At 44.6% G+C, this 21233-nt stretch overlaps 1 protein-coding gene across 5 annotated transcripts in view; it reads right to left on the bottom strand.

Annotated features, from left to right (window-relative positions):
* Positions 1–395: 395 nt before the first annotated feature.
* LOC149310323 (protein EFR3 homolog B) overlaps positions 396–21233 on the bottom strand; it is a 136123-nt gene continuing 115285 nt past the window's right edge. For all 5 annotated transcript variants that reach the window (XM_089528723.1, XM_089528724.1, XM_089528725.1 and 2 more), the window contains 12 exons: positions 19941–19992; positions 18311–18483; positions 17745–17820; positions 15459–15620; positions 14603–14734; positions 13630–13697; positions 11437–11564; positions 7814–7905; positions 5580–5628; positions 4249–4355; positions 2954–3003; positions 396–955 (listed from right to left, as the gene is read on the bottom strand). In XM_089528723.1, the coding sequence (XP_089384849.1) occupies positions 850–955; positions 2954–3003; positions 4249–4355; positions 5580–5628; positions 7814–7905; positions 11437–11564; positions 13630–13697; positions 14603–14734; positions 15459–15620; positions 17745–17820; positions 18311–18483; positions 19941–19992 (1195 nt within the window). In that variant the 3' untranslated portion in view covers positions 396–849. The remainder of the gene's footprint in view (positions 956–2953; positions 3004–4248; positions 4356–5579; positions 5629–7813; positions 7906–11436; positions 11565–13629; positions 13698–14602; positions 14735–15458; positions 15621–17744; positions 17821–18310; positions 18484–19940; positions 19993–21233) is intronic.

Raw genomic sequence — 21233 nt, 5'->3', positions numbered from 1 at the left:
AACAAGCTTGCTCCCTCCTCAATATGACTTCCCTTCAAGTATTTAAACAGGGCTATCATATAATCGCTTAACCTTCTCTTCTCCAGGCTAAACATCTCCAGTTCCCTGAGTCTTTCTTCATAGGGCTTCATGGTTTCCGGACCCTTCACCATTTTGATGGCCCTATTCTGGACATGCTCCGATTTGTCAACATCCTCCTCTATGAAGAGGAGGCTAGAAGAAGAGGAAAAAGAGGGAGAAGGAAGAGGAAGGAAGAAGAATAGTAGGAGGAAGGGGAGGAAAGGAAGGAAGGAAGGAACAAAGAGTAAAAATGAAAAATAGTAAGAAAAAAAAGACTTTTCTGAGAGTGAAGTATTTATATTCAGTTCCACGAAGAGAAAGGAGGCAGAGAGAGACAGAGAATAAACTCATTTTATGTACTGGGTGATCAACACAGGCTTTCACTGGAGAAAGAGAACGACAGACAGACAGAAACAAAACATTCAAACCCGCGAAAAACTTTCAAAACCTCTTCTATAAAAGGAGAAGCCCAAAACGGCTTCCCCGCCTCCTCCTGACTCTCTGGAAAAGTCTTTCCGGAAGTGGCTTCTCCATGATGGGAAACGAGTTGAGCACGAAGAACAGAGAGAACCAAAGAGGATGGCCGGAGGGTGTGGATTGTAAGGGACGATGACGCTTGCCCACCTTGCTTGGGAAGCGGCTCCGAGGGGCGCCTCTTCTGGTCTCCCCCCCGTCACCCCCTCCCTCCCCAAAATACCCTTTTGGCGCATGCACATGGCATGGCAGCATTCTACGAGGCCCGAGGATGATTTGGTGCATGGCCGCGGCTCTGGCATGCAAATCGACTTCTCAGTAGACGCAGAGGTCCGGGAATTTCATCTCGTAGACCGGGATGGAATGGCTCTGTGGCTGTCCATACGCAGCGGTGATGGTCCCCGAGGGGCTTGGAGGGGGTCTGCAAGGAAGAGGAAGAACAAAGGGACATTAAAGAGTGCTTGGGGGGAACAGGATAGTGCAAGCCATGTCAGATGTAAGCCATCTTAGGAGAAGGCCGTGTCAGGAGGGACCCTGCAAGCCATGTGATATTTAATTCTTTTTTAACTTTTGAAATTAATGTTATTACTTCTCTCTTTAGCCTTGAATCCCACTGTGGGAGAAAGGTGGGATATAAATCCTAGAAATAAGTAAATAATAAATTGTAGGAGCAAGCCATGTTGGGTGCAAGCCTTGTTAGGAACAAGCCATGTTAGGTGCAAGCCATTTTAGATGCAAGCCATGTTAGGCACCCAAGACATGGGTCAGCAGTCCTAGAGCAGGAATTTACACCAGTATAGTTGGTGTAGTGGTTGAGCATTGGAATACAAGATCGGGGTTCAAATCTACTCTCAGTAATGGAGACCCACTGGATGACTGGGCAAGTCACACTCTCTCAGCCTGAGAGCAAGGCAAGGACAAACCTCTACTGAAGGAATCTTTGCAATTAAACCCTATAGGAGAATTGTCGTATGTTGGAGGTGACTTGAAGACACGTAAGAAGAAGGTAAGATAAGAGCCTGCATGGTGTAGTGGTTTGAGTTCTGGACTGGGATTTCTGGAGACCAGGATTCAAATCCTTACCCAGGCATGGAAACTCACTGGTTGACCTTGGGTAAGTCGGACTCTTTCAGCCTCATATGAAGGTAATGGCAAAAAATTAACCTGAGTATGTGCAATTTTAAAATAGGTTTTGGGTCTGGGGGCATGAAGGGATTTAATAGGGCACATTTTGTACGCTGGCCTTTCCGTTCCTCTGGGTTGCTGACCAACGCATGGGTCAGAATCTTATTGTTAGGACTTTATCGCACAGGCCGCCGGATGTTCCCATCGCATTCTGGATGTGTCCCAGAGGGGGCGCTTTTTAGTAACGCTTGAGAAGCATTCCTGAAAATCGCTGCCTGAGGAACACATCTGGAACATGATGGGAATGTTCAGTGGCGGCAGCAGTGTTCTCCCTGTGCAGTAAAATGCGTTCTATGCTGCCTCCCGTTCTCATCATGTCCCCTTTTAGAACGCAACAGGCCCGTTCCAGGGCCTGTGTGATGAAGTCCTTAGTCTCAACCAGAGTGTACCTGCTGCATCAATAGGATTCATCTAGATGGGGAATCAGCAATCAATTCATTTAATGGGTTTACTCAGATTAGGACTAATCAATGGAAATCAAGCCATAGTTAAGTTTCTACAGAGTGAACTCCTGACCATACTTCCCAAATCCCACACGACTCAAACTCAATATGTGGTCTTTTAATGAATCTGGATGGTTTTAACTTTACAAATCCTTTTAATGTTTTTTTTAAATCACTTTTGTTGTTGTGTGCCTTCTGATCCTTTCTGACTTGCGGTGATCTAAGGTGGTAAAACTATAATGGGGTTTTCTTGGCATGTTTCTTCAGCATGGGTTTGCCACTGCCATCCTCTGAGGCTGAGAGAGTGTGACTCACCCAAGGTCACCTGGGGGTTTCATGGCCAGGCCAGGATTTGAATCCTGCTCTCCAGAGTCAAAGTCCAACACTCAAAACACTTTTTACATGTATACTTTTCATTTTGCATAGTTTTAAACTGTATTATTCTTAATAAGTTGTAAGTTATCCCAGAGAACCAGCTGATGCAGTGGTTTTGAGTACTGGAGTAGGACTCTGGGAGACCAGGGTTCGAATCTCCACTCACCATTGAAACCCACTAGGTAACCTTGGGCAGGTGACACTCTCTCAGCCTAAGAGGAAGGCAATGGCAAACCTTCATGGAGGAAATCTCACCAAGAAAACCTTGTGATAGGTTCGCCTTAATATTGCCCTAAGTCAAAACCAACTTGAAGGAACACAAGAAGAAGTAGAAGTCATCCTGAGTCTCATTACTGGGGACAAGGTGGGATAAAAACCCATAAGTCCAGCAATCCTTTGTTCCTTTTCTCCTTTACCTTATGGTGATCTCAAATATCTGGTTGAGCTTGCTCTGGAGCAGAGTTGCCTGCAACAAGAAGAATCAAGATTGTAGGCATTACATACAGAGCAAGATGTGATCAAAGAAGGATTCTCTTTAGAATATTCTGACAAGACAAGGGTGGGCACAAACATGGAGTCAGAGGGCTATTAGAAATTACATGACCAAATACTGATCTCTAGTTTGGGAAGCTATGGAAGTTCAGGCTAGGGTTGGAAAACTAACAGAAGGGAAGACTAGGATGCTCCAGGCAAAGTGAGGAGAAAATCCTGCTTAGAATCACAGAATTGCAGAGTTGGAAGAGATCCCAAGGGCTATCCAGTCTAACCCCATTGTGCCATGCAGGAACTCTCAATCAAAGCATCCCTGACCATCCAGCCTCTGCTTAAAGATCTCTAAAGAAGGAGAATCCACCACACTTGAAAGACACCCCTCCCAAACTCTGGTCCTCCAAGTGTTTTGGGCTTCAGCTTCCTGAAGCCTCAGTCATCTTGGGTCAATGGCCTGGGATTCTGGGAGCAGAAGTTCAAAACACCTGGAAGGATAAAGTTTGGATCACTGAGCTGCCAGTTAGAGTTGATAATATTAGACTAGATAGGAAACAGGCGACTGTGGTGAGCCTATTTTCTGCCCCAGGAATGGTTGGGGGCAGACTGCATGCACTGTCCACAATGGCAACGAGAATACCATCAACAAAAATAACCCAGAAGTAGCCCAATTTTTTTTAAAAATCAAAATTAATCACAAAATCGGTAGAATGGCTTAATAGCTACTGGCCTTTGCAAGTAGTTGTTTTGCCAATCTATCAGTTTTGCAATTAATTTTATTATGTTTTTTTTAAAGGACCCAAAACGGTGGCACTGGTGTGTGTGTGTGTGTGCGCGCGTGTGTGAGACATCTCGGGATGGATGGCACACACCCCTCTGCTATTTGTCCCTCCCCTCTGAAAGAATCAATGCTGATTTCCACTGTTAGGAATTGCGTCAGAATCGATTCTTCCCAAAGAACCTCTTAAAAAGTGCTATCAAAATGACCTGGGCTTTTGCGTTTGCTCTGCATTATCCCTGCTAGAATCGATCCAATGCGGATTTCCAGTGAGAACTAAGGGCATATATATCTCAAATCATTATTTGGAGCTTATCGTAGTGGGAACAACCCCAATGTGTGCATATGAGCTAATACACTATTGGTTTCCAGATATCAAGATAATATAGCCAATCCCCTGGGAAAGGTGGGTAAGGCAAGCACATGGCACATGAAAGAATCCCTTACCCGGGCACCACAATGAGCTGCGATTTCTTCAAAGGGAGCTTTCTGGAACTTCTCTACCACCTGCCGTCTCCTTTCCCTCTCTTGTTCCTCCACAGCAACACTGTCTACTAAAAGGGTAGAATTCAGAGATATAGCCATGTTAGTCTGGAATATCAGTAAGCAAAGGGATCTTGTAGCATCTTTGATACATCTGAAGAAGGAGACCAAGTCTACGAAAGCCTATGCTACAACTCCTTTCATACAATGGTAGAATACAAAGATACAACCGTGATCGTCTGAAGAATCAGTATGTAGACAGATCTTGTAGCAGCTTTAAGATGAAGGGTCTTGCCGGCCTTGGGGCAGAATGGGGGCATGGCGGCCGCTTGACGCATGCCCCGACGCTGTCCTGATGCTGGTGTCACACCGTGTGCCCAACCACACAGCAGGCAGTGTCATGGCACTCCTTTGGCGCTGCATCCACATGATGCATGCCAAAATGAGCACCGGAAAGTGCTGCCATGGCGGCAAAGGCGCCTTTCCACGGTGCAAAAAGGAGTCGCATTTTGTGGCTTCTTTTTATAATTTGTTTTTTGTTTTATTTATATACCGCTATTCCAAAGATCATAGCGGTGAACAGCAAGTAAGCTAATTAGCAAGTAAGCTAATTTGCCCCCAACAGTCTGGGTACTCATTTTAGCTCCCTCCTCGGAAGGATGCAAGCCTGAGTCGAGCTTGGGCCCTTTTGCTGGTCTTGAACTCGCAACCTTGTGGTTTTGAGTGAATGGCTGCAGTACAGGCATTTAACCACTGCGCCACTAGGGCTCCTTATGCCATGGATAGGCCAGATCAGAGATGCAGAGATGCCACGGCCCCAATCCGGTGAGGCCTGTGCATGCCTATGTAGTTGACTTTCTCTGGTATTGTTCTGCCCTATATAACACCAGGGATCTGTCTTCCACTGACCTCACTTGGAGGGGATGACCCTCAGTTAAGGGGACCCAATATCCATCTGTGGCGAGTTGGTCCAAGTAGAATTCATTGCTCTGGATTCCAGTTATGGCACTGATGTAAGGAGATGCTGTTACCCATATGCTGAAGGACTGTGATGCTTTCCTCTGATGTTTACCACCTACTACATCCATGTACCACTCGTAAAACCTTTAACAGTGATGTCTATGAGTTTTCAATATTAAAGAAAGCCTCAGGGAGCCTGCAATGACAGCCAGACTGAACGCAAATGAGAACTCCAACTGGCTTGGGAAATCTTACAAGAGATTCCAGCCCCAGTGGATATAAAATGCAGACCAAATGGACAACTTCCATTGCACCTCCTCTGCAAAGATACTTACCAATTGCTTTCTTCAGCGTTTCATATGTAATCTCTTCGGCAGGTGCCCTCTGTTCCGCATTTGGTGAATGGCAAGGCAATGGGGAGGCAGAGACAGAGAGAGAGGAATTGTTAGATACTTAAGACCTGGAAGAGTCTTAACTCTTACAATAAAGAACTCTTGTTCTCGATTGGTTCACATCTTACTTGTCAGATCGATCTTTTTCAGTGGTCTCGGGTGGTCAGACCTCGTCTTCTGTCCCCTTATCTGTTGGAGTTCCTCAGGGCTCTGTTTTGGGTCCCCTTCTGTTCTCTTTATACACACTCTCCCTTGGCAAACTTATCAGTTCTTTTGGTTTCTCCTACCATCTTTACGCCGATGATACCCAGCTGTACCTTTCCACCCCTAATCTCTCGCCAGAGCTAGAGCAGCAAGTGTCATCCTGTTTAACAGCTGTCTCCCACTGGATGCACCATCGGCGTCTGAAGCTCAATATGTCCAAGACTGAGCTTCTTGTTTTCCCTCCTAAGCCCACCCTTCACTATTCCTTTTCTATTTCCGTCAATAACATCTCGATCCAGCCGGTCCAGGAAGCCTGCAGTCTCGGTTTCATCTTTGACTCCTCTTTGCCATTTATCCCACAGATCCAGACTACAGCCAAAGTCTGTAGATTTTTTCTCTATAATATCGCCAAAATCCGTCCATATCTCTCAGCTTCTACCGCAAAGACACTGGTCCATGCCCTAGTGGTCTCACGATTAGACTACTGTAACCTCCTCCTGGCAGGGCTTCCTCTCTCTCACCTCCACCCATTAATTTCTGTTCAGCATTCAGCTGCACGCATTATTTCACTCGCTCGCCGTTATGATCATGTCTCCCCTCTGTTGTCTTCCCTTCACTGGCTCCCTCTTCCTTTCCGCATCAGGTACAAACTTTTGCTACTCACCTTTAAAGCCCTGCATGGGCTGGCCCCTCTTTATTTAACTGATCTTCTCTCTCCCTACATCCCTACTCGCACTCTCCGCTCTGGTAGCCAAAGTCTCCTCTCTCAACCCAGGATCTCCTCTGCCCCGTCCCGGATCCGTCCCTTCTCTCTAGCTGCCCCTCATTCCTGGAACCTTCTTCCTCTGCATGCACGGCTCATCACTTCCCTAACCAGCTTTAAAGCTGAGCTGAAAACCATATTGTTTAGGGAAGCGTTCTCAGGGAATTTGTGATTGTTATCTGGCTGTCTGACAATATTTGATGTGATGTGATTTGTTTGATATTTGATGTTTTTAATCTGTTTTTTCCTTTCTATATGGTAATTTTATCTATTCCTCTTTTAATTGTTATTATCTTAGAATGTACGCCTTGGGCAGGCTTTTATTTACTCCTAATTTTACCGACTTTGTACAGCGCTGTGTATAATTACAGTGCTATAGAAATAAAGTTTAATAATAATAATAATAATAATAATAAAGGACAAACAAAAATACTGCTTTTTAAAAATGCATTTAACTTGTGTCCCATCTGTCTCCCGAAACTGTGCCCCATTACAAAATCAAATACATATACAGATTAAGAAAAATTACGAGCACTGAGATAAAGATACAAAAGTCTACCATGTTTGAACAACAATTAAATACTACTGGTACACATACTTTTCAATGAAGTAGCCATGGCTGCCACAGCTCCATTCTATAGAGTCCTGGGATTTGTAGTCTGGTGAGGCATCAAGAGCTCTCTGACAGGAAAAGTGAAATATCTCACAAAACTACAAAACCCAGAATTCAATGGCATTGAGCCATGGCAGTTAAAGCAGTGCCAGACTGCTTTATTTTTGCAGCATGGCAGCAGCCTATGGGTATAAGGTGTACACGAAACATAAACTAATTTCATGTTTAGACTTGGCTCCCATCTCCAAGATATCTCATTATGTATATGCAAATATTCCAAAATCTGGAAAAATAATAATCCAAAATCCGAAACACTTCTGGTCCCAAGCTTTTCGGATAAGGGAGACTTGTATCAGTCTGTATTGAATCTTAGAATTTCAAACAACTAAAAAGTATCCCTAAGATTCCCTGATGGCCATCTGTAAGGGCTGCTTTGATTGAGAGTTCCTGCATGGCAGAATGGGGTTGGACTGGATGGCCCTTGCGGTCTCTTCCAACTCTATGATTCTATGATTCTATAATTCCCCTGTTATCCTCTTTGCATCTCTTGTTGTGCTCTAGCTCTGTTCCATGATGGGGAAAAAAAAAACATCCTACCTCTTCTCTTTCGGGGCTATTTCTCGACTCCACTTCAACCTGTAGCGAAATGGTCTCTCCAATGCTCTTCCTCTTGGACAGTCTGTCTTCATCTGTAAGTTGTGGGGTGGGGAGACAAAGAGAAACATTGTGCATTAGGTTGGGGGGCTGACAGAGGTTTGGGGGGCTCCATTGGTCCCCAAGAAAGCTTGGACAGCCACTGCCCCATCCCTGAAAATAATTTACAGAGAACGTTGGCCCCAAAGGACCGCTTCTGCACCCGAAGGACCTCAAAACTGTTTGGGGTTAGGTCTGCATTATTCCCCCAGGAGACCTTGGAGGGCTAAATACCAAACAAAACTTTACTTTTTTCCTGCCCAAAAATGTCCCTTCCCGACACCCCCAGGACATAGAAGTCACTTCCTACTGTTGAATTAAAGGATTATCCTGGACCTAAAATCCCTCCCAGAGGAGCAAACATGAAGCTAAGTTGCCCCCCCATGCCCACTATATTATTATTATTATTATTATTGTTATTGTTATTATTATTAAACTTTATTTATAAAGCACTGTAGGTTTACACAGTTTTGTACACAACATAAAATAAAATAAAACAGACCTGCCAGTGGCATACATTCTAGCAAATGGAATATAATACAAAATTATATGCAAATTGGGTCATCTCTTTTTGATCTCTGGGGCCCAAGAGAGGCCTTTCCCTGAACAGAAAGTGGCACCCCTTAGTCAAGGAGAAGGTTTATCCTCGATTGAAATAAAAAGACCTCCTTCTATCTCACCCAGCTTTCCCCCAACCTGGTGCTCTCCAGCTGACTTGGACTACAGTTCCCATCACCCACAACCAACAATTAAAAAGAAGAGTAATGGGAACTGTTGTCCAATACCTCTTGAAGTCACCAGCTTGGGGGTCCAGCCTAGTTCTCAACTCAGAAGGGTGGCAGCTCTCCAAAGTGGTGGGCAATGATTGCTGTCTTCCAACATCCCAGCCCTTCCTCTTGTGGTTTTTCTAACTGGAGACACTGGGAAGGGAAACTGGGAGTTTTCTACATGTTGCCGAGGAGATTCATTCAACAGAACCATTTCACAGGAGGCTAGGGGAAGAGGCCTCCAAAGTGTAAACGGGAACATCAGCTCAGCAATCCCTTGCTGTTACTTTTGGGCACCTGAGCTTGAATCATCTTGATGATTGAGCTGGGGTTATGCCACTGAATATACAGTTGGCCCTCTGTTTTCACACAGGGTCCATTCCACCAGGGCCCCCCAACCATTCCAAATAGGTGCAGGTGGTAATGTTGCCCTATTTCCAGGTCCTTTTGTAAAAACAGGGAGTTATCTGGAAGCAGATGTTAACAAGACACCTGGAAACCAACTGGGAAGTGATGCCATCCCAATGTGTCAAAATTCCCCCTCCCAAATTCCAGAACTTAGGGGCTTGGGTGTGTGTGTGTGTGTGTGTGTCAATATGTGCTGGGACCCACAAAAAATGGCCTTGGGCGTCTAGCAGGCTGAATGGCCATCTGTCAGGGATGCTTTCATTGAGATTTCCTGCATGGCAGAAGGGGGCTGGACTGGATCAGGGCCCTTGCGGTCTCTATGATTCTATGAAAACACTTTCCATGCTCCTGCTCTCAATGGCAGTCTCTCCTGCCATGAAATGCTGTATATGGTTGGTCTAGAGTTTTAAAAATATTTTAAAATGTTTAAGGTGTAAGGTTTTTAACTTTTTTAAAAAAGTGATTTTTAAAAGCTGTATCTATGTTTTAATGCTCTGTATTGTTTTTAACTTGCACTGTTTTAAATTCTGTTAGCCATCTTGAGGCCCTATACTAGGAGAAAGGCAGGAAATAAGTAAATAACCCAAGGGAGAGAATTTGCAGAAGCAGTGAATGGAGTGGCATCAATATCAATATCAACAACAACAACAATGCAAAGTCGAAGGCTTTCACGGCTGGCCTCCATAGCTTTTTGTGAGTCTTCAGAGAAATGCCAGCCACAGATGTTGGCAAAATATCATGAATAAACTCTTCCAGAACATGGCCATGTAGCACACAAAATAATAATATTGAAGCTGTCCTGCTTGCTGCTTCTGCAAATCCTCTCCCTTGGTTTTCTAAAGGATATTCTGCTTTTTGAGCTGTTCCTCCCACAAAAAAAATCCTTTGCGGCATATCTTCTTTTTTGTCTGATTTGAATGTCTTTTCCTGGGTAAGTGGAAGGTGTTATTTTAGACAACAAACATGTAAATTCCCTCCTCCACAAGATGATATGTCAATCACATTGAAAAAGCACAGTGCCAGCTCTAATAACGTTTGGCAGATCCGGGGGAGAAACCCTTCCCGCGATATTATTGCACATCTCTAGCATGCAAGTCCTGAGGCCCACACATTTTCTAAATGCATGCAATATGCTTTGATAATAATTTTTTAAAAAAACTGTAAAAATAAAGTTTTCAGTGATGGCAAGTGACAGCAAAGGGAAGGTTCTAGCATGCTGCGTGTTAAGTGTGCAAAATAACATTCTGTTCCCAGGAATTCCAAGTTATGGCATTCTGAAATATGTTCAACATGTTCCTTGAGGGTTGGAGAGTCACAGAAAGCCAAAAGCAATTTTTTCTGTGGTTGAAAAGTGATGGCAAGAAGTAGTAGGGATGGCAAGTGAGGGGGGAAAAGGATGTGAGACCAGTGTTGCATGTTAAGTGTGAAAGATAATCCCCTCCCCCCCCCCCCGGGAATGCCAAATTCTAGCATTTTTCTAGATACATTTAACATGTTCTCAAGGGTTGCAGCTGATGGAGCACTAGACAACTAAAAGCAAAATTTTCTGTGGTTGAAAAGTGATGGCAAAGAGTAAAATGACAGCAAAAAGCGCATGAGACAAGTGTTGCATGTCAAGTATGAAAGATAAAATTCTGTTCCCAAGAATTTCAAATTCTAGTACTGAGTAAATTATGCAAACTGAATACATTTGCATGTTTCACCTACGCTGGGTTTGCTTTTATTTGCAACCTGCCAATTTTGGAGGGAAAGGCAGGGTATAAAGTTGTTTATATAAACAATAACAACAACAAAAGTAGATTATTATTATTAACATCTATGATTCTATTACAGCAAGCCTTTCTCTTACGTAGGGGACCCATTCGTGATCCCTCTGCATAAGGGGAAGTTCATGTATGCTGCAAACAATGGGACATGTGCTTGTGATGTGAGACAGTCCACACCATTTCTTTAATTGTCATGCGGCTTCGACGTAAACCTGAATGTATGGCGCGGGTTCACTGTATTCTATGCTGGTTTAGATATTGTGCATAATTTTCCTCCTGGTTTTGTTAGTCCCGATGAGTCAAGCTAAGCCTTGAAAGCCTAACACTAGAAATCGCATATGGCGAGTTTTCTGATTTCTTTCAACCAATGCAGTCCATGGATTTCTGAGTATATCTTTCCAGTCCAGAAAGACAACAAATTTGCACATATTTTTAGGGGGAAGCAAACATCCCTAGGCTTATGAGTGCTTGCAGGCCCTATACTCCTTCCTGCCTTCTCTTAAAGGGGATGGACTATATGGCCTTTGGGGATCCGTCTACACTCAACAGTCCTCTGACCAGAGCATGCACCCCACGGACCTCATACCTGTCAGCTGGGGGATGTAAGGCGTGCTGAGCCTGTCTGAATTGTAGCCGCTTCCTCCCAGGACTTCGCTGATCTTGCTCTGCCGGAAGAGGATCTCGGGGCCAAGGCGGTCCAGGTTTCTTGACAGCCTACAGAAATGCGGGGAGAACCAGTGAGAGGAAATCCAAATATCCTCTCCACATGAGAGAGAGGGTGAGAGCTGGAGAAGAACCAACAGCAGAGGAACAATATTCTTGTTTTTGTCTCCACTGTTCAACAGCTCTCACTATCAACTCCCTCGGAATGTGTTGGAGTCTCCTTCCTTGGAGGTCTTTAAGCAGGGGCTGGATGGCCATCTGTCGGGGATGCTTTGATTTGGATTTCCTGCATGGCAGAATGGGGTTGGACTGGATGGCCCTTGCGGTCTCTTCCAACTCTATGATTCTATCAAGACGTTCCTCCTAATGTTGAGGTATAATCTCTTTTCCAGTAGCTTGCATCCATTGCTCCGGGTCCTATTCTCTGGAGCAGCAGAAAACAAGTTTGCTCCATCCTCAGTGTGACACCCCTTCAAATACTTAAAGAAGGTTATCGTATCACCTCTTAACTGTATCTTTTCCAGGCTAAACAGTCCCAGCTCCCTAAGTGTCTCCTCATAAGGCACGGTTTCCAGACCCTTCACCATTTTGGTGGCCCTCCTGTTTACACAATGTAGGACCAAAACCCTGAATTGGGTCTGGACTATCTTCATGGGCTAGTCTACATATAAGTGTATTACGCAAATTGGTGCAGATTTTCACACATTCACCTCTACAGTTAATTGTCTTCACTTTCCTGCGCAAATTTGCATCTATTCACACTCCCTCTGCCAAAAATTTGCAGCCATCTGAAATCATTTGCAATAATGCACATTTCTATGGACTTCTGCAGATACTTGAGTAGAAACCACAAAGACCCTTTCTGTAGGGTTTTAGGTGTTTTTCAGGGTGGGCCCACAAAAAGCCTGAACTCCTGCGAATCAATGTAGTCAGATCACATTACATTCGACTATTTTAATTGTGTAGACTAGTCCAATGTCCCTGCTCCAGATTTGGAGCTTCTTCTCAATATGTGGGTGTGTTGTGTGCCTTCAAGTCATTTCTGGCTTGTGGCGACCACATTCAGGGTCATTTTGGTGGGGGAAGATTTATGGGGTATGCATCAGGCCAAACTGCCAGGTCTGAAGGTATCTGAGGAGGGTTATGGCATAGGACTAAGACTAATCTGTCACACCTGGGGGAGTTGCTCCAGTCACTTGGGTGAGTTTTGCATATTTCTTTGAATATCTGGAGGTTGGTTTCTTTTTGGACAGCTGGGGACTGGGGGTGGGGGGCACAGAAAAGTTCCCATAGGCTGCATGCTTCCCACCCTGGTCCTAATCCAAAGGGGACTCTTTCTAACCCTCCAACATTTCACAGATAAAAACTGATGTGGTTGAGCAACATCAGAGTGTGGTCCAGACAGCAAATGTTATTAATGGGGAAGAAGACATATGTGAGGAGATGCTACAGATGTTTGCTTTTGTTAGAGGCTCCTGGGAAGGGCAAAATATCATTCCTTCCTCTCTCCTTTTCCTACCTGCTGAGCAAATTGAGTTAAGGTATTTTTGGATTTTGATCTCAGTTTGCACAGTTGAAATAAGCTGAGGATGAAGGGAGGAAATGTGTTAGAATCCTGTTAGTATTCTACCAGATGGTGTTTAGTGTTGAGGTATAGTAGTTGGGGATGATGGGGCTTTAGCTGCAGTTAGGAATGTAGATAGTGATGTCTAGTGCATAGCAGGGCCAGGTGTCTTATCGGGTGGCCTTGAGGGCCTGGCTCTCTGTGCAGGGAATGTGGTTTCAGTTCTGTGGGAACCAGGAGGGGCTTAGCTTGGCGGGCTTCTGCATGGGAGGGGATTTTGGCTTTGGGGAATTCTGTTACTTTGTCTGTGGGGAGGTGTGGTTAGTCTCAGCTAAGAAGCTGAGTGAGGCACATGTCTGATTCCGGATCTATCAATAAAGTGCTGTTGATTATATAATCAAACTGACTGATTGATTGTCTGGGATTCTGGGTGCTAACTCTGACAAAATGAGAGGAAGAGAAACTGGGACATTTTAAAAGCAGCTGCGAAAGTGGGATGGCACAGGTTTATTTTCTGCACAATGGAAAGTGTTGGAGGGCATGCACTTTTACCTGGGCTTCTCTGCAAACACACCTTCAGGGAGCATGTATGGGGCTTCCTTCTGCCTCATGTCTATGACCTAGGGAAAGAAGAGAGGCACCGTTTTCCAGATTTTATTTTTATTTCAAAACCAACATAACAAAATTATCAACAACAATATTAGCGATCCAGAGCGAATGACACCATGTTGTCATTTTTGTTTCTCCATAGCTCTGTTTTCCCTAATTTTTCCACATAGGACATGAGTCCATGAGAAGACTTCCATTTCAAGTCAAAATGGGTTTTACCAGATCTTTTGTGCACCTTTTCTAGCCCTTGAATATCTTTTCTTTAAGTCATATGCTCAGAAGCCCTATCATACTATACAATTATAGCACTATGATTCCACTTTAAGGCTGCGACTGCACTGCAGAAATATTGCAGTTTGATACTGTTTTAACTGCCATGGCTCAATGCCATGGAATCCAGGAATTTGTAATTTTGTGAGATATTTAGCCTTCTCTGTCAGACAGCTCTGGTGTCCCAACAAACTACAAATCCAAGTGTTCTATAGCACTGAGCCATAGCAGTTAAATCAGAGTCAAACTGCTTTATTTCTGCAATGCAGATGCAGTTTACCTGCCATGGCTCCATTCTACGCAATCCTGAGATTTGATGTTTAGGGAAATATATTTAGAATTCTCAGTTAGAGATCTCTAGTGCCTTTGCATCAAACTACAAATCCCAGCACTCCATGGGAAGACGCCATAGTAGTTAAAATGAAATCATAGTGCTATAATGGGGTAGTATGAAAGGGTCTCAGAAGTGGATACAGTAAACCAGATTATTATTACCCTTCATTTTACACTTATGAATATTTTCACTGAATATTCCACTACCCCAAGATCTCTGGAGAGATAAGGATACTGGGTTAAATCTGTATTCTTATGAGAAAAAGAACAGAAGAAGGGGAAAGTAAAGAGAGTTAAAAGTCAAGCAACAGACCTCATGGATGTGTTGGACGAAGGCAGGCACTGTGGTCAGTTGGCTGATCAGGTTCAGGTAGGCTGCTCCCAAGGCATAGAGAGCACAGCGGCCGTACAGGGGAAGGTTGTCTTCGTTGACCTGAGCCAACTCCTGCAAAGAGAAGAGGACAAGCGCATAGACTCCACCAAGGAAGTCACAGTTGCTCTGCAAGACCTGAGTAGGGCAGAGGAGAATAGGATGACCTGGAGGTCTCTTATTCCTAAAATCACCATAACTCGACTAACAACAATGTAGACGGATGACAAACCTATACAGAGCCCTGATGGCACAGTGGTTAAATGCTGGTTGTAAATTCGATTCTACAGGAGGCTCCAAGGTCCACTCAGCCTTCCACCTTTTGTAAGTCAGTAAAATGAGGACCTAGTTTGTTGAGGGCAATTGGCTTACAGATTGTAAACTGCTTACAGAGTTTTTTGTTGGTTTTTCAGGCTATGTGGCCATGTTCTAGAAGAGTTTCTTCATGACGTTTCGCCAGGATGCTGACTTTCCTGCTAATTGCTTTTTCCAAGTTCTTCCTTATCAAAGAGATAAGGCGAAACGTGCTGGCGAAACGTCAGGAAGAAACTCTTCTAAAACATGGCCACATAGCCCAAAAAACCCACAAAAAATTATGGATGCCGGCCATGAAAGCCTTCGACTTGCTTAGGGAGTGTTAGTTCACTGATAAGTTGTACAGAGATGTACTTGCTATACTATTATTGCTACGCAGAAAAGATCCCACCTACATAAGGCTTTGTGCAAATGGCAAACTGAGATACTCCCCTCCAAAAGATGTGGAGCAGCTCACCCAATTCCGAAACTATACGAAACCTACCTGCATGGCCAGCACCAGCCGGATCAAGTCCACCACCACCTCTTCGTTGGCCAGTTCGATGCTGATCAGCGCCAGAAGAGCGTAGAGAGCCTCGTAGTGAGCGCGGCTGTTATTCTCCTCCTTGCAAGTCAAATAGATGTGCCGATAGAGCTGTTGGGAGTGCTGTGAGTAAAGGAGACAATCAGCTTGCTGTGGAGAAGGCACAGTTAGTGCTCCCTTCTTGGCTGAAAGAAGTGCAGAGCACCTGTGAAAGTCTTTGCACTACACCAAGTCTTTGGAGTAAATTGTTTCATGCAGAAAGAAATGTAGGTTTTCTGTGCAGAAAAGATATGTTATAGTGGTTTACAGGTTGGACTAGGACTCTGGAGACCAGGGTTTGAATCCCAGCTCTGCCATGCAAACTGAATGTCATTCAATGATGGGTAGCGCACAGCATGATGTTACTTGTCCGCAGTGGTGCGACTACATGCTCCTGTGAGACAAGTGGCTAAGGCCAGGTCTCCCATGTCAGAAAGGCTTTTGGTTGAGAGACCAAACTTCATGTGTCAAACAACTACTGGGTAGCAGCAGTAGTGGAGTGTGGCATTGGCAGAGGATCTCTCAAAGACAATACCAGTGGTACTATAGCTAATGCTTGTTAGTAATGTGCAGAAAGAAGGAGGAACTGCTAAACTATGTCCCCATGTGTACTTCTTATACCATGGAAATGCTACGATAAGCCGTATCACAGAATCTTGGATCTCAGTCTACAATCCCCCAATCAGTCAAATGCATGCCTTTTTTCCCCATAGCATTTCCTCCCAAAATCCAGATTTTTGCCACTGACTCACTATAATACAGGTTAAGTCTCCCTAATGTGAAATGCTTGGGACCAGAATCGTTTCAGAATTTGGAGTGTTTTGGATTTTGGAATATTTCTCATACGTCATCAGATACCTTGGAGATGGGACCCAAGTCTAAACATGGAATTTATGTTTCGTATACACCTTGTACACACAGCCTGAAGGTAATTTTATACACATTATTTTTTAATAATTCTGTGCACGGAACAAAGTTTGTGTGCACTAAACCATCAGAAAACAAAGGTGTGGGCGGGGCCTGTGGCACGGCCTGAGGAAGTCCTCCCACCGGCTCCATTTGTAACTTTAGGGCGGCAACAAACAAGGCAACGAAACACTGTAGTTGCTGGCAAACTGATAACTTTACTTCCCAACACCAAGTAATAACATAAACTTCCAACTTCTTCTCTTCACCCAACAGAACCCTGCTCAGTCCAAGGAGGCCTCAGTTACGTCATCGGGCTCCGTGCGCTGTGCCTGGGCTTACTTCGCCGGCTTCTAGAATTCACCCTCGGCGGCGTTTCTTCCCCTCCAGGGTCTATATGCCCACTTGGACCGTTCTGCTAGCTCCTGCTCGTCGGGGGGACTCGGCCTGCTTTGCCGCTGTGGCCTGACTCGGTTATCCCACCAGGACCCACCAAAGTCTCTCCCTATCTCCGGGTTGTAAGGCTCCCCCGGGATGACTCCTTCCCACTGGGGACTAGCCAGGTGGCCCACTCGTATTCAGGTGACGGATGAGGCTCGCCCAGGGTTGCGGGCCCCCTCAGCTGGGTACGCCGGGACCATCTCTCTCGTCCCCATCTTCCGCGTAGCCTCCTCCCCCCAGGCGCCTCTCCCTCTGCCTTAAGAACCCTCCCCTCGGGGCTCTGTCCTCCTTCCGCCCCCAGCTGTTCCCGCTCTGCCTGACCACCTCTCCCTTCCTCCTCTGGGTCCTCAGGCGGCCTCCTTCTCCCCTTGCCCGTTCAACCCTCCACTCTCTCTCTCTACCTCCTTACAAAAGGTGTCACTATCTCAGCCACCCATGTGGACAAGTTTGGATGATGGAATCAGAAAGCAAAGGTGTCACTGTCTCACCCGCCCATAAAAATAATTTGTGATTTTGGAATAATTCAATTTTCAGAACTCTGAATAAGAGAGACTCAACCTGTATGTGCCTTTCACCACAATATTTCCCCAAATGTATACATTTCTGCTTGCATAGTATCCTAATGCATGCATTTTCATCCACATTTGTCTGATAGAAGCACAATGCTGGAAAATTCAGGGATGTTGCAAAACCAGAGGAAAATGGAGTTCTGCTTTGCATGAGCTGATGCGGCCTGAACTAGGCTGTGCCTGTACTGAAATAAAACCCATGCTAATTTACATTATGAAAGCATAATGTATGATCTTGGCTCCCATCTCCCAGTTCTTCACATGCTCTTGCCTGCCTAGCAGATATCGGTACCTTTTTCATGAAGACGGTATCCTGCCGGGAACACTTGTCCACTTTCAGCATCAGGATGGAGATGTCGCTGATGGTGCTGCGCAGAAGCATAACAACAGGTGAAAAGGGGGCAGAGAAGAAGTGGAAGAGGCAGGTGCAACAAGTATGGGAGAAAGGGGGGATTCCCCCACAGGACACGACAGCCCAGTTTTTGGGGTCAATTTTTTGCATAAAATTTCTTTATTTATTGAAAACGACTATGGGTTTATTAAAATATTTATCTCCCACCCTTTTAGCTAAAATATTTTAACAAATTAATTTTAATAAATTTTAATAAATTAATAGACAAAATAATAAATTTGGGGATAAAACTAGCTGAAAATCTTTCAAAAGCAGCTTTGGGAGGAGGGAGTGCAAAAGTTGGGTTTTGAGGCTGAATGTGGTCCACAAGCCATGCTTTCCCCGTCTCCATTGTAGCTGAACATGGGTGAGGTTAACCTCACTGCTGTCAGCTCCAAGGATCTATGTTCCCATTGCATTCCAAGGGGCTAGTCCACATTTTCATGCCTTGTCCTCTTTCCACTCACCTGATTGTCTGGAACTTGTGCTTGTTCCCTTGCCGGTCGATGAAGCTGATAAGAATTTGGAGGACAAAGAGACGGATCTCGGGGTCCTCCATCAACGCTGCTGAGAGCAGCCGGTCCAGGAAGGAACTGGGAAGGGCCGTCAACATGTTGCTGCACTGGAAACCAGTGGACACCTGCAGGTCCACAGAAATCACCTCCTTTAGATGGCCGTGCATGCTTTGGTTGCACAAACGATGGGAGACACCACGTTTAGAGAGAAGATATACGGCCAAGAATTGAGTTCTGCTGGAAGGGACCTCCTCTCTGTGCCTCTAGTGGGGACAATATACTCTGGGGGAAACACAGAAGAGGGCCTTCTCTGTGGTGGCACCCCTTTTATGAAATACATGAACCTTGGAGCCCAGTTTCCCTGGAAGCTAAAGGCAATTTCTTATCCACAAAGATACTGTCTACAGTGGGCCCTCCATATTCACTAGGGTTAAGGGCACAGGACCCCTGTAAAAGTGGAAAAAATGCAAATAAAAACGAACAATTATTTTTTAACCTGAGATAACACCTCTCTACAAATTTCTAAGTCCTCCAGTGCAACTCTATGGTCAACATGTGCTGCACACTGAACATATAATTGTACTGGAGGACCTACAAATGCCCGGAGAAGTGTTCTCTCTAGCAATCTCTAGGTCCTTCAGTGCAACATTTGGAAGACGATGACCACAGAGTCATGCTGGAGGACCTAGATATCACTAGAGAGAACATATTAATCAAACCCGTGAATAACCAAATCCACAAAAGTCAAATCCACAAATGTAGAGGGATGACTGTACTTTGTTTTCCTCTATCATATTGTTTTAATGTACACCACCCTGAGATCTTTGGATAGAGGGTGGGGTATAAATATAAATATATTAATAAAATAAATATGAGTTGAGTATTCCTTTTCCGAAATGCTCCAAAATCTAAAACCTTTTCAGTGCAAATATGACACTGAAACTTCCTTTCTGGAATGTTTTGCAGTTTGAAATACAAGTAGCATAATGCATACTGTATTCACAAGGGAGAGAGATGCAAGGATCAGTGAAATGGCGGGAGCAATGGATTTGCATCAAACACTACATTTGGATCCCCCCCCCCATTTCATATGCTTCTCTGTCTCTCTGTCTCTCTCTCCAGCTGCATTTCTCTCCACTCTTGCAAATGCAGTACATGTTACAATACATGTATTCCAAAATCCAAAAAAATCCCAACTCCAAAGCACTTTTGGGAGAGGGGTTATTCAACCTGTAATATCTTCAGCAGACAGATAAGCACAACTGTGCAATAGTATTGGTCAAGGTTGGAAAGGTTATTTGTGAGGAACACACAAGTTAAGAGAAGTTGCAGCACAGCAGCTTGCTTTTGACAGTCTACTGGAAAGGGAATGACTTTGCCCCTCTTCTTCCCCACCGCAATGAATTAATGGTGCGCAAAGTCCTTTTGGACTTTGATCTCAGATTGCAGCAACAGATGTAAGCTGAGGACAAAAGGGGAAAGTGATAAGAGAAACATTTTCAAAGGAGCTGAAGAAATTGGACAAAAGAGAATTGGGATTTCCTCTGCCAAATCAGGACAGTTGATGGATATAGTTGCATACCTGTAGGAGTGATTTCAGCAGCATAATTTGTGTCAGCCGATTCCTGTTCTCCCTGGAAGGGAATGAAGGTTGGGAAATACAAAACCATTAAAGTCTAGAAAGAACCGCAAAATTTAATCAACTGGACGCATCAGAGAAATTCTGCAGAAATTCTGGCTCAAGGTTGCAAAACCAAACCTTCACCCCAAATGCAATATGAAAGGTCTGAATAAACAAGAGTGCCAGGGAAGTGGGCAAAACATAGACCTGTTTTTGTCAGCCCCAGGCCTTTCTGTCTCACCCGTTTTTTTATAAAGACAACAACACACACACACACCACCATTTTGGAGCTGCATCCACACTGCAGAAATAAAGCAATTTGACACCTTTTTAATTCCCATGTGTCAATGCTATGAGATTCTGGGACATGTGAGATGGTTAGCCTTCCCTGTCAGAGAGCTCTGGTGTCCTACTAAACTAAAAATCCCACGATTAAATAGCATGACACCATGGAAGCGAAAGCGGTGCCAAACTGCTTTATTTCTGCAGTGCAAATGTTAGAAGCTTTGGAAAGGGTGATTTTCCTTAAAAGCAAGGTGCAACCCCATCCTCAGATTCCTTTCCACGTTCCAATGGATTTTTGGAAACTGGAATAAGCCCAATTGGGTGAGTGGCATTGACCACATCTGGAGGGAGTCCCAGAGCTTTTCCACCCCATCATGGCTAAATGGAGTAAGGAAGAGTCACCAGTATAGTGGAAATGAGACAATGGGGGGGGGGGGGGGGGCGGCAATAGGATGGTGCAGAAAACAAACCCGTGCTTTCTGCAAAGTGCCCCCATTTTCTCTCTTCTACTCCCAGGCACCCTATAAAACCATAGCATACTAGACTAGGGACCCTTAAGGACTATGAAGTCCAAACCCCTTCCATGCAGGAATCCAATGTTAATGCACTCCAAAAATATAGCAGGGGAAACATGAGGATGACAGAATCTGAGGGTCAGTTCACACCACACAATTATAGCACTATGACTCCACACAAATCGCCTCTGGAACCTTTATTGGGATGCCCCATGCCTCCCAGCTCTGTAGGCTGTGTCCATCATATTCAATCTCAGTTCTGTGAAGGCTTTCTGCCATTGTACAAATGTTAAGTTGTTAAAGTAGTCTGCATGTTCGCAAACCTCCTTGAGTTTATGATATAATGCTGCACATGGGGAAAAATAGGCAGTACTGTCAGCCCTCCATTTTCGCGGGGGATCCGTTCCAGACACCACCACCGCCATGAAAATGAGACCTGCCTATATTCGTGCCC

This window comes from Sceloporus occidentalis, unplaced genomic scaffold (assembly GCF_023333645.1).
Source record: "Sceloporus occidentalis isolate IW3139 unplaced genomic scaffold, rSceOcc1.0.p SCAF_6, whole genome shotgun sequence".
Lineage (NCBI taxonomy): Eukaryota > Metazoa > Chordata > Lepidosauria > Squamata > Phrynosomatidae > Sceloporus > Sceloporus occidentalis.
This window is presented reverse-complemented; position numbering and strand designations above follow the sequence as displayed.